The following is a 12,819-nucleotide window of genomic DNA, read 5'->3' on the forward strand; positions in this document are numbered from 1 at the left end:
TACACATACGGAGACGGCCACACGACCACATGTACACACACACACACACACACACATGGACACACATTTCTGGGCACGCACACATGGACACATACACTCATGGACACACACACACACACACACACACACACACACACACACACACACACACACACACACACGAGCACAGGCATACATGGACACACACACACGAGCACATTCATACATGGACACACACATACATACACACAGTCGGACACGCACACACATGTACACACACTCGGACACCTGTACATATCCACACATGGACACACACACACACGGACACGGACACACACGTACACGGACACCCGTACACACGGACAAATAACATTTTGATACATACACGGATACACACACACACACACACACACACACACACACACACAAAAGGACACACGGACAAACACGTACATAAGAAAACACGCACGCTGAATTATACACATACGGATGCACGCACAAACGGACACATGGGCACACGTATATATGGAAGTACGCACAGACGGACACACACACACAAGCACACACGTAAGCAATCATACACGGACACACGCACACACGGACACAAGGACACACGGACACACACACCACCTCCGACGTGCACACACACACTTGGACACACGAACACACAGGCAGACACACGCACACACGGACACAAGGACACAGGCACATACGGACACAAGCACACATGGATACATAGACATACGGACACACGCACTCTAAAAACACAAGAAAATCCCAAATGAATGTGTGTGTGTCGTGTGTAGAAAGGTTGGTTTTGAATAGTAAGGATTGATCATTACCGTAACATCTTTAGTTCTGTATTTGTTTTCAGAGATGAATTTGCTTAACAAAACTTGCATGATCGTCTCCTTCCCCAAAGTTGTCGTGCCTTTGTCACCCTTGTTAGTGGCCAGTTGATCTCTTTCCTCTTGGTTAGGCGTTTATTTTTGTTTATCTATTTCTTTTTCATTTTTATTCTCTCATTCTCCCGTCTTTAAGTAGCTGAGAAATATTCTTTTCATATAAAAATTCTAATTACTTTATCTTACTTTGGCTCCCAGTTAGAGAATATTTCTTTGTCAGACGAGATAGCACGGTCTAGAGCCGAGATACTTAACCTATTTACACGTGTACTCCGTACTTATGAATTTCTGTTCTTTATCCTCCTGAAGGTGACTTCAATACTAAATTTAATCATTTTGCATCCACTAATTGCTCGTGGCTTTGGGTTGGCGGCCTCACTTGTAAACTACCGTGGTCCCCTAGGGTTCAGTGTTTTGTAGTCGTAAATGTTCAGCTACAACATTTGATGGATACTGCGGTCTCTTGAAGGCCGTTTACTTACAGGGTTTTTGTACACATTATGCATTCAAGGTATGGCCAGCTATGGCAACGCGTCCAAAGAGTATGCATTCGCTCATGCTTTGGCACGCCAGTACTTCGCTAGGCCTTCATACGAGTGCATACTGTATACAAAAACTCTCTAAGTAAACGGCCTTTAAGAGACCGCAGAATAATTTTCCATCAAATGTTATAGACGAACATTTACGACTACAACACATGAACCACAAGTTGAGAGTCACTGGTCTAAAGGTTCATGCAAACTGCATGACGTGTAATCACTCCTTCATGCACCTGAGGCATTTAGGCATTGAAGTCACTGCCAAGGCGTTCATTCAGCTTCTTATATTGGCATTTATTCATACCTGGCGCTTTCACTACGGTGGTGTACTCTTTGAACCTCTTGCACCTTAGATACCAGCCAGTTTTTCTTATTCTGGTGAGAAAACGTCCCCAATTTGGCTCAGTTTGGCTCACACCCTCGAGCTGAATAGCATCATTTAGTGTTAGACAAAATAGATTCTGAAATTGAAGGCCAACATAGCAGAGGAGTGGGATCACTCTGTATATGCATTCTAGCAATTTAACTCAGTAGAGGGTGGTCTGGAATCAGGAGCGGACAAAGTGTCCCTCAAGCCACTTCTGAGCCCATGTGGACGGGGTTCTTGTCCTAGGTAAAGGTGCTATCACAGAGAAAAGTTATTGTACAGCCGAGTTCGTGTCTGTGGCCAATGCCCTTGATTTTGACATTCCTCCCGTTTAGGGTGGTCAGTTGTCCGCTCTGGGACACATTTGACCGATCTTGGATTCACTCGGCCGATCTTGGATACACTTGGACGATATAGTCAATCTGGTCAGTAGTGAACGCTGAAACTAAGAATCCTGATTTCTTTTTTTACGTCGCGGCTGTCATAGGACGAAAGGCACTCAAATAAGACTGGAGCCGTCAGCAGTCAGGGTGACAATAGCAGGACAACTTTCGGGAGGTACAGCTGGCTCCAATTGTAAGTACCCCAGTGACTGACATCATAGGCAAAGCTGTAGCTGGTGTCTTTCATCACGTCTTACATTTACGATACGCATCGAGTCGTAAGTGATATGTTTATGTCGTAAATCTACGACCCTATGTTGTATAAACTGCCTACAACTCCCTTAGAAGATATCTGCCACTGTAGAGCTTATAAGTGGAGGAGACTGTGTATAAGCATGCAACTTGATGTATTGCAATTTCCCCCTGAAGATAAAGAGTAACGAAATTGTGAAAAAAAAATCAGACTTGTGTTTTTTATATCCGTCCGTTGTGTTTGCATATGTCTTGATGGATGAAGTAGTTATGCTCATAAACCTTTCAACCACAGTAATGAATTATTTTCACCATGAAAATATAATGTTTGTTGCTGAGATTTATGTGTATTATTCGATACGTGATACTATCTTGAATATTAAAGCAACGACCCAGAGGTGTGTAACTTTCTATTCTTATTCATTTCCCTGAATTTGAGGTAAATATATATGAGCTTAAGGCCTTGGGGATGAGGCTATCAAGTCAAAGCACACATCCACATGAAAAACAACTACAAGCTCAGTTACCACTCTCAGCTTAGCGTCTTAGGGTCGCCCCGTCTCCAGCCACACAGCTTAGGCCAAGAGCAGTGCAGCGAGGCAAGGTTCCTCAACAGCGTAATCAGATAGTTGAAGCTGGTTTGTCCCCCAATGTTTTATTATACAAGGTAAATGCTATATAGAGAATTGTATCAAAATAATCAGATACAAATGTTATATTGACAGAGTGAAACCTGTGAAGTGGTTGAAAGACTTCTGACCGCCAACATGTGACCAACACGAAGAAACGTCAGTTCAGAAGGACCCTTTCTTCTCTGTTAGCAACATGTTGGTAACAAATGAGGCTGCGCGGATGGAAACATGTTTACATAAACTGGTGAGCATGAATGTGTGTATTATTATGAATTTGCATTAAAGTCTGTTTTACGCAAGAAAAGAAATTGATCACTGGCAACCTTTAACTCAACTATTCGATTTCGTCTATTCATGTTGTAAATGGTAAGTTATTTAGTGCAATTGAAATATCAGCTTTGTTTATTTTTTTCATCTACATATTCTTTATCTATCGATTCATTTATATTTATCTATTTATTTATTTATTGCCTTTAGTGTTCTAATCATATCTACCGCTTCCCGCAAAGCGAGGTGAGTATGGCATAGAAAAATATCCTCTTCTGTTTTCACTCCCACTAAACTCGTCCTCTTCATTCCTCTCCGCTCAGACCCAGCGAGGATTAAACCACTTTCTGAGCAACACTGCCCGTTCATCTCCGTTGCACGGAACAGGTCATTTCTTTCATCAAAAGAGTCTTCTCCAACCCTCTTTGTCGTTTCCGCACGTTTCCGCTTCTTCGACATCCTGACAACGCGCTTGTATGGCTTCGTCAACCTTTTTTGGGTCTACTCCTTACTCACACTTCCGAAAGTACTTTCCTCCGTCCTTTCCCATGACATGACCATACCAACTCAAGTTAACCTGTTCTACCCTTTCTCCAAATTCTATCTTCACCAATTTTTTTTCATGAATTGTATCGTTCCTTACTTTGTCATATTTCGTAAATCTACATATCCATTAAACGCCTCATTTCTAGGGTATATCATATTTGTATTTGTATTATAGTCAAGAGTTTACCTTATCGTTAGTTAGATTTACAATACAGATATTTTGTTTGTCATATTGTCTGTCATTATACTCTTTCATGCTAACAAGAAATTTATGTAGCGGGTAATAGTGAGTAAATATCATGAATATCTATATTGTTTGTTTTAGGCTGAAGTATCTTTTTATCAAAAAGATTTCGTAAAGTTGAAGTAAAACGAAGAGACGAATCTCAGCTATGAAATGTAATGCAGTGATGTTTAGACGATATTTGCCAATACAGTAAAATCGCGTTTTTGTGTGTCATCATTGAACAGAACTGAATGAAAATATCCACATCTTCCATGGTTTCATCAAGTAAATTGTCATAAGATGCCTCATTTTAGCTTGTAATTGCTTAATTCAACAGAAAGACAGCTTTGAATGCGATGATTGTAAACTAGTCACAATATGATTTCTGTTACAGATAGTGTACATATCTTCGTTCATTTATAATAATTATTTCTTTTTGCTCGTAGACGTTTGCATCGTTGATGAAGATAATATACTAAACGACATTTTATCTCATGAAAGATAACTGTGTTCTGAACAATAATTTACGGTTCCTAGAGACAATATCTGTATCTGTTAACTGATAGTAATTATGTTAACGTTACGTTTTTTGTTGAAAATAAGCCAAATACTATTGTTATTTTCAACGATGTTTAGTCCTTAATAGCACTATCGTTTCCTTGTTCATAAGAAGATTGCACATAATCAGACTGTTGTGAGTTGCCAGTGATGACTTTCTTTTCATACATGAAATACACTTTGTGAGTGTATGTGTTTGTGCGTACGTGTGTAGAAATACAAAGAAACAAATGTCATCGTAGGTGTAAATGGATGTATGTATACATATGCATATATATATATATATATATATATATATATATATATATATATATATATATATGTATGTCCGCGTGTGTATTTTTTCTATATAATTTCCATTTCCTTTCTACTCTCCCATTCTTCTCTTTCTCTCTCTCTCTACTTCTGATTTCACATTACTTCCTCCCAGCTCTCTACCTTTCTCTCTCTTTCCTCCCCTCTCCTTTCCCCTATCTCCGTCTCCCTCTCCCTCTCCTTCTCCCTCTTTCTCTGTCTTTCTCCCTCTCCCTCTCTCCCTCCCTCTCTCTCAATATCTTAATTCCTGTCCGACTGTCTTTCACCTTTTTGTTGTCTCTTTTTCTTTCCTCTACCGATCTCACTCTTTCCCCTCGCATTCCAATCTCTTTTGATCGTCTTGTTTCTCTTTCTCCAATCCTTTTTCTTTCTCCATTTTTCTCCCCCTCTCTCTTTCTAACTCTTTCATTCTCTTTCTCTTTACCCCCTCTCTCTTTTTCTCTCTACTTTTCACCTCTTTTTCTCACTATCTCCTCCTCCTCCATCCCTCACTCTCCCCTTCCCCTTCAGTCCTCGCTCTCCTCCTTCTCTCTCCTTTCTCTCCTTTTTCTCTCTCTCTCCACTCCCCTCGTTTTCTCTCTCTTCTCATTCCCTCCTCTATTCTCCCCCCCCACGTTCTCTCTCCTTCCGTCTTCTCTTCTCCGTTCTCTCTTCCTTCTTCCTCCCTCCCCTCTTCCTCTTTCTACCATTTATTCTGTCTGTCTCCTGCTCTTTCTCTGCGCCTGTCTCTACCACTCTCTCTCTGTCTACGCTTCTTTCTTATTCCTCTCTCTCTCTCTCTCTCTCTCTCTCTGTTATTATCTTTGCCACTTTTTGGTGCCATTTTGTCACCAAGGGCGGAAGCGCTGAAAACTGTCAGTAAATTACTTCTGTCTGTCCCTTTCCCAATTCCTGTCTAATCCCCATTTTCTCTGTCTAATCCTAATTTCCTCTGACCCTTTCCCAGTCTCTCTGCCTCATATTATCTCCATTCTCTCTCTCTCCCCCATTTTCTCTCGATCCTCTCTCTTTTCCTCATATTCTCTCGATCCTCTCTCTTTTCCTCATTATCTTCTCCATTCTCTCTCTCTTCCCCATTTTCTCTCTTTTCCTCATTTTCTCTCGATTCTCTCTCTCTATCCCACTCTCTTTCTATTCCTCCTTCCTCTCCCCTTCTCTCTCCCTCCGTCCCTCTCTTTCCGTCTCTCTCTCCATCCCTACTTCTCCGTCTCTCTCTCTCTCTCCCTTTCTCTTGATCTGTTTCCTCTCTCTCAATTTCTCCTACTCTCCCGTCCTTCCTTCATCTAACTCCCTCTCACTCTCTCTCTCCGTTTATTTCCTCTCTCCATCCTTTCTCCTCTGTCTCTCTCTTTCCCACCCTCCCCCTCTATCTCTCTCTTTCCATCCCCCTCCCCTCCTCCTTCTCATCTCTCTCTCTCTTCTTATCTCCCTCTCCTTTCTTCACTCTCTCACCTTTCCCCACGTATCTTCTTCCCTCTCTTCGTCTAATTCTTCCCTCTTTCACTCCCTCCTAGCCCCTCCCTCCCGCCCTTCCTCTCTTCCCCCCCCCCTATATCTCCCTCTCCATCTCCCTACCTCTCTCCGTTTGTGTGTCTGCATCTCTCTCTTATTTTTCTATTTTCCTCTCTCTCCGTTTGGCTCTCTCCCTCTCTCTCTCTCTCGGTGTGTCTCTCTCCCTCTCTTTCCATTTATCTCTCCCTCCATTTGTCCTTCTCTCCCTCTCTCTTCGTCTATCTCTCTCCCTCTCTCTTTCCGTTTGTCTCTCTCCCTCTCTCTTTCCGTTTGTCTCTCTCCCTCTCTCTTTCCGTCTGTCTCTCTCCCTCTCTCTTTCCGTTTGTCTCTCTCCCTCTCTCTTCGTTAGTCCTCCTTCCTCTCTCTCCGTTTGTCTCTCCCCCTCTCTCTCCTTTTGTCTCTCTCCCACTTTTTCAGTTTGTCTCTCCTCTTCTCCCTCTTCGTTTGTCTCTTTGTCTCTCTTCCTCTTTCTCTCTCCTCTTGTCTCTCTCCTTCTCTTTCCGTTGTCTCTCTCCCTCCTTTTGTCCTTTTCCCTCTTTCTCTGTTTCTCTCTCTCCCTATCTCTCTCCGTTTGTCTTTCTCCCTTCTCTGTTTGTCTCTCTCCCTTTCTCTCTCTGTTTGTCTTTCTCCCTCTCTCAGTTTGTCTCTCTTCCTTTCTCTCCGTTTCTCTTTGTCTCTCTCTTCTGTCTCCTTTATTCGTCTTTCTCTAGCACCTTTTCTCCGTCCTTGTCCCTCTCTCCCTCTCCCTCTCTCCCCCTCCCTCTCTCCCCTGCAACTTCCCTTTCTTCTCCCCCCTTCACCTACCCTCCCACTCTCCCCTTCACCCCCTCTACCCCCCCTCTCTCTCTCTCTCTCTCTCCCTCTCTCTCTCTCTCTCTCTCTCTCTCTCTCTCTCTCTTACACACACACACACACACACACACACACACTCACTGTTGGTGTGTGTGTGTGTGTTTGAGTGTTCGTGTTTGCGTTTGTTTATACCTGACCATGTGCTCGTGCTTGTGCGCGTCAGTGCATATGTGAGGATGGCATAGGTTCACACTGGACGGTTGTGCTCTGCGTGACTCCCCCTCCATGACCAGTGTGATTCGGAGACGACAGACGGGTTCTGGTGGGTCGCCCTTGCAGAAGCTTGCGTGAGGAGGAAGAGGAGGAGGAGGAGGAGGTGGTGGAGGAGGTGGTGGTGATTTGGCATACCGAGGCAGCAAAGCCGGAAAATTGGTGATTTTTTTTTTTTTTTTTTTTTTTTTTTTTTAGTAAAGGGTGAGGTACTGATTCGCTCAGATAAAAAAAAACGTGACAGAGGCAATGTTTTAAGTGTGGAAGCCAATCAAGAATAAATGAATAGGGCAGTACAGTGGTCATTACTTAAGCCGTTTTGAGTATAGAGGGGATAGGAAAGTGCTCTGGTATTTACAAGTAACAAACACTAAGTTATTCCACACTGTGTCAAAAAAAAAGAAGGAGAAAGGCGCTCCTAGGCCGGGGTAGCAAGGTGGATTAAGTGCAATTGGGAGAAAAAAAAAAGATAAAAAATAAAATAATCTAGACCTAGATTATAGGAGACATTGGAGGGACTACTGAAGTTACTGCCAAATTACTAGAAATCATCTAGAAATAGTCTACGGGTCTACTTTATACATATTTACCACATGTTACAAATAGTCTACTTTAATACATAAGGAATTTATCCATGTATTCATATATTATATAAGACTGAGTTAGAGTAACAGTGACAGCAATAGTAATAGTAGTAGTAAGAAGATAATTAGGGGTAAAATTAGCGCTCTTAGAAGCGGGAATAGGAGAAGAAAGACAAGTAGTAGTAACAGAAGAAATATTAGTAGAAGTAAAAGACAACACTGTAAAAATGTTAGTAATAGTATTAGCAGCAGTAGCAGTGGTAGTTATCAAATAGTAGTAGTAGTGGCAACATCAGTAGAAGAGAAAGAAACAGCGACGATTGCATCAATAGTTACAATAGTAAGAATGGTAATAATACCAGCTGTAGTAAAAGTGACATTAATGGAAGGATAAGAAATAGTAGAGTAGTATAGTAGTTTGAGTCTGTGTAGCACCCTCGGAATGTAAGATGATATTAAAAACATATATATACATGTATATATACATATAAATATACGTGCTGGCGCATATATACTTGTATGTATATATACCTATGTATATGAAAATATATGATGATTGAAGCAAGCACCTCCATATCTTTATAAGTCTGGAGCTGCTTGCTGGCTTAATCCTAAATGGAGAATGATCCCAATGTAGCATAGTGCACTATAGCTTGCGTTGCTCTGACGGCTCGAAGAAGACCAAAAAGCAAATGTAATGTGCAACGAAAATGCAATGTATGTATCAATGACAGCACAAGAAGAACAAGGCCTGGTTAAGAGGTAGAGCCTAGTGCACCAGCCTACACATTGTCTCAGCACCAAAGAGTGGGAGGTGATTTGTAAAGGGGCCTGCCCTGTCATTATCATAACCAGTGCCAATGAAAAAAAGTAGTAATAATAGTAATAATAGTAACATCCGTAATAATAGTATAAGAATAAAGAATGAAATCATAATGCTTAAGCCCACAAGGCCAAAAAGGCGGCAATATCTTTGTGTAATGATACAAGCCAAGAGCTATGTATATGTATACAAACATGCATACATACATACATTCATGTATATATATATATTCTATGCCTGTTAAGCGTGCATATGTACATATGTATATATTTCAACATATACACAAACATGTTTTGTGCTCATACATAATATATGAAACATGTAGACATGTATGCATGCTAAAGTATATACACTAACATGGGACATGTTTTTATCAATCATGTATGCATATACACAAACGTAAAAGGTTTATGTATATGTACATATATGAAGAGATATACGCATGAGAGTATATACACAAACTTGTCACATGTCCATATATAAAATATAAGTATATATATATCAATATATGCAAACATGTTACATATACATATACACATGCATATATGCATGCATGTAATTTACACTTTATATATATCATATATATATATATATATACATATATATATACATATATATACATATACATACACACACATATATATACATATATGTATATGTACATATATATATGTATATATATATATATATATACATATATACATACACATATATAGATATACATATATACATACGCATACATACATATATAGGCAAGGGTGAAGAAGGGTGAGGGTCTAGGTCAAAGATTTTTTCCTGATTAGTTTCGCTCGGGTTTCGTCAGAGGAAGATCTGAAGAAACCACGAGGCAAAACTAGTGCGGGACTAAACTCGGACATATCCCCAAGTCTTCCTCATTCACCTTCCTCAGCACGTGTCATATATTTATATATATACATATATATATATATACATATATATGTATATATATATATATGTATATATATATATATATATATGTACATATATATAATATACATATATATGCATACATGTATATATATGTATATATACATATATATATATGTATGCATATATATATGTATATATATATATATATTGTATATATATATGCATATATATATATATATATATATATGTATTCCTATCTGTATATTATATATATATATATATATATATGCATATATGTATATATATGCATATGTATATTTATATTATATATATATATATATATATTTATATATATATATACTTATATGCGCACATATACATACATGCACATGTATACGTATTTACATATATACATGCATTTCTATATGCATATATATGTAATATATGTGTGTACTATATGTATGTACTATATATATATATATATGTGCATATATATACATACATATATGTATACATACAAACACATATATAGATTACACACAGCGTATAGATTTTGTATATATACATATATCTACGTACATGTACATATATACGTTGATTTGTGTATATCTTTTTATATACATATACATATAATACGTATATACATGAAATGTATGTATCAAAGTATATATATGCATAAATGTACACATACTTAAATCGGGCAAAATCGAGGAAAGAGAAAGTTAAGGAACATTACTTCGATAGTTATCTTTTGAGTTGGCGATCTTCCTCCGCCTGGTATTACGTATAACAACGACTGGGGCGGTCGTGCTAGTCCGGGATCAAGACGACCAGGGGCGGCTGGCTCCCCTCGCCTCCTTGTGCTAAGGTGCAGGGACAACGCCTACCCCAGCCACCACCAGCGGCTGTACAAGCGCCGGTGACCAAAGAATAAAAAAAAAAAAAAAGAATAAAAAAAAATAGTATATGGAACAAGGCCAACATCAAGAACATCAACAACAAGACTACATAAACAAGAACACGAAGGTGAAGGTAGGAAGCTGTCTGGCTGGTTGGTTGGATGGTTGGATGGATGTTTGGCTGGCAGCTGCAGATGTGCTGGTGGTGGGAGGCAGCGGGGAGTGCGGGGTGAGGTAAAACGAGAGAGAAGACTTCACACACACTGCTTACATAGACCTCCTCCCACTGCGACACGTAGCGGACCAGGCGGGAAAGACGAAGAAGACGAACCAAGGACAGCAGCTTGGCAAGACGGAGGATACGGAGTGCTCTGCCCGCCTGGAGGATCTGGAAGCTCTCACTGAATTCCTGCAGAAGAAGAAGGAGCATTGGTTTGCAAGCTCTGGAAGTTATAACAAAACACCATGTGAGGACGGAGCCTTTATTTGTACGACGTTTCGCTTATTACAGGTACTTGAAAAAGCTGTAATAAGCGAAACGTCGTACAAATAAAGGCTCCGTCCTCATATGGTGTTTATCTCGTCAATCTTGTCGGCAACTGCCAAGTTATAACAAACTGTGACTGTGACGTGAATCTGTACAGGGGAATAATCAGAAAGTAATTAATCCGTGCACCATATGAAATTGGTCAAAAAATGTACATGAAATATATCACATGGGTGGAAATTACCATTACATACACATACAAGTGTCAAGGACGTCCGGGAGGATCATGTCCACACCGCCCATCTCCTAGATTCTGGAACATCCCTTACCTACAGCTAGAAGTGCAGCCACGAGGGGCTGGCATTCAGTCCTCGGACGGGGACTAAGATCTCCATAAATGATGAAACTATCCTATCTATATCTATTTATATACATATATATACCAAGAAGAACACTGGTAACTTGTGTTCAGTTATGCGGGAGTGACCACTGAGAAAGAAAACTAAACGAAGCAAAGCGCTTTCGTATATTACATCTTCAATGTAATAGACGAAAGCGCTTTGTTTTGTTTAGTTTAATTTTCTTTCCAGTGGTCGCTCTTACACACGCCCACGCACACACGCACACACGTATATGTATATATATATATATATATATATATATATATATTATATATATATATATATATTATATATATATATATATATATATATATATATATATATATTATATATATATATATATATATATATATATATGTATATGTATATAAACACTTGTTATGGGTAGAATTGAATACACTACAAAGAAACGAAGTTGGGGGAAAAAACGAAAAGTAGTGGAATGAAAAAATGAGAAAAGACGAAATGGTGGAAATCTGATATCAGAAGTACAGAAACAGTGGAAACAAGTAAAAAATATACAGGAAAAATATAAGATATAAAGAAACTAAGAAAACGGTGGCGAATGAAAAAAGAAATTGAGGGAAAGATCTCTGAATGAAGACTTAGTTTCAATCCGATAAGGGAAGGAAGTGGTGGAGGTGGAGATGGAGGAGGAGGCGATGAGAAAGTGGAAAAGGAATTCTGTCGGAGAAAAGGAAATTAAAAGAACATGGTGGGCTTGTCTCTGGAAGACTGATAAGTGATGAACAGAAGAAGTAAAATAAATGTGAATCAGTCAAAACTGGAACAGCAGGGAATGGGATTTGAGTGGGAGAGAAATGGGAAGAGAAAGGGAGGAAAAGACATACGAGGGAGTTAATGGGTATAGGATAATGGTAGGGATAATAAAGAAGGTAGAAAAGATATACGAGGGAGTTAATGGGTACAGGATAATGGGAGGGATGATAAAGAAGGGAGAAAGAGACATACGAGGGAGTTAATGGGTACAGGATAATGGGAGGGATAATAAAAAAGGGAGGAAAAGACATACGAGGGAGTTAATGGGTATAGGATAATGGGAGGGATAATAAAAAAAGGAGGAAAATATATACGAGGGAGTTAATGGGTATAGGATAATGGGAGGGGTAATAAAAAAGGGAGGAAAAGACATACGAGGGAGTTAATGGGTATAGGAAAATGGGAGGGATA

General features: G+C 39.5%; 1 protein-coding gene across 1 annotated transcript in view; it reads right to left on the reverse strand.

Annotated features, from left to right (window-relative positions):
• Positions 1-12,819, reverse strand: part of LOC143037389 (uncharacterized) — a 249,016-nt gene that overhangs the window by 10,861 nt on the left and 225,336 nt on the right. Inside the window, exon 5 of the mRNA XM_076205527.1 lies at positions 11,012-11,149. Within this exon, the coding sequence (XP_076061642.1) occupies positions 11,012-11,149 (138 nt within the window). The remainder of the gene's footprint in view (positions 1-11,011; positions 11,150-12,819) is intronic.

This window comes from Oratosquilla oratoria, chromosome 22 (assembly GCF_046742065.1).
Source record: "Oratosquilla oratoria isolate Oo_2021 chromosome 22, ASM4674206v1, whole genome shotgun sequence".
In the NCBI taxonomy this organism is placed as follows: domain Eukaryota; kingdom Metazoa; phylum Arthropoda; class Malacostraca; order Stomatopoda; family Squillidae; genus Oratosquilla; species Oratosquilla oratoria.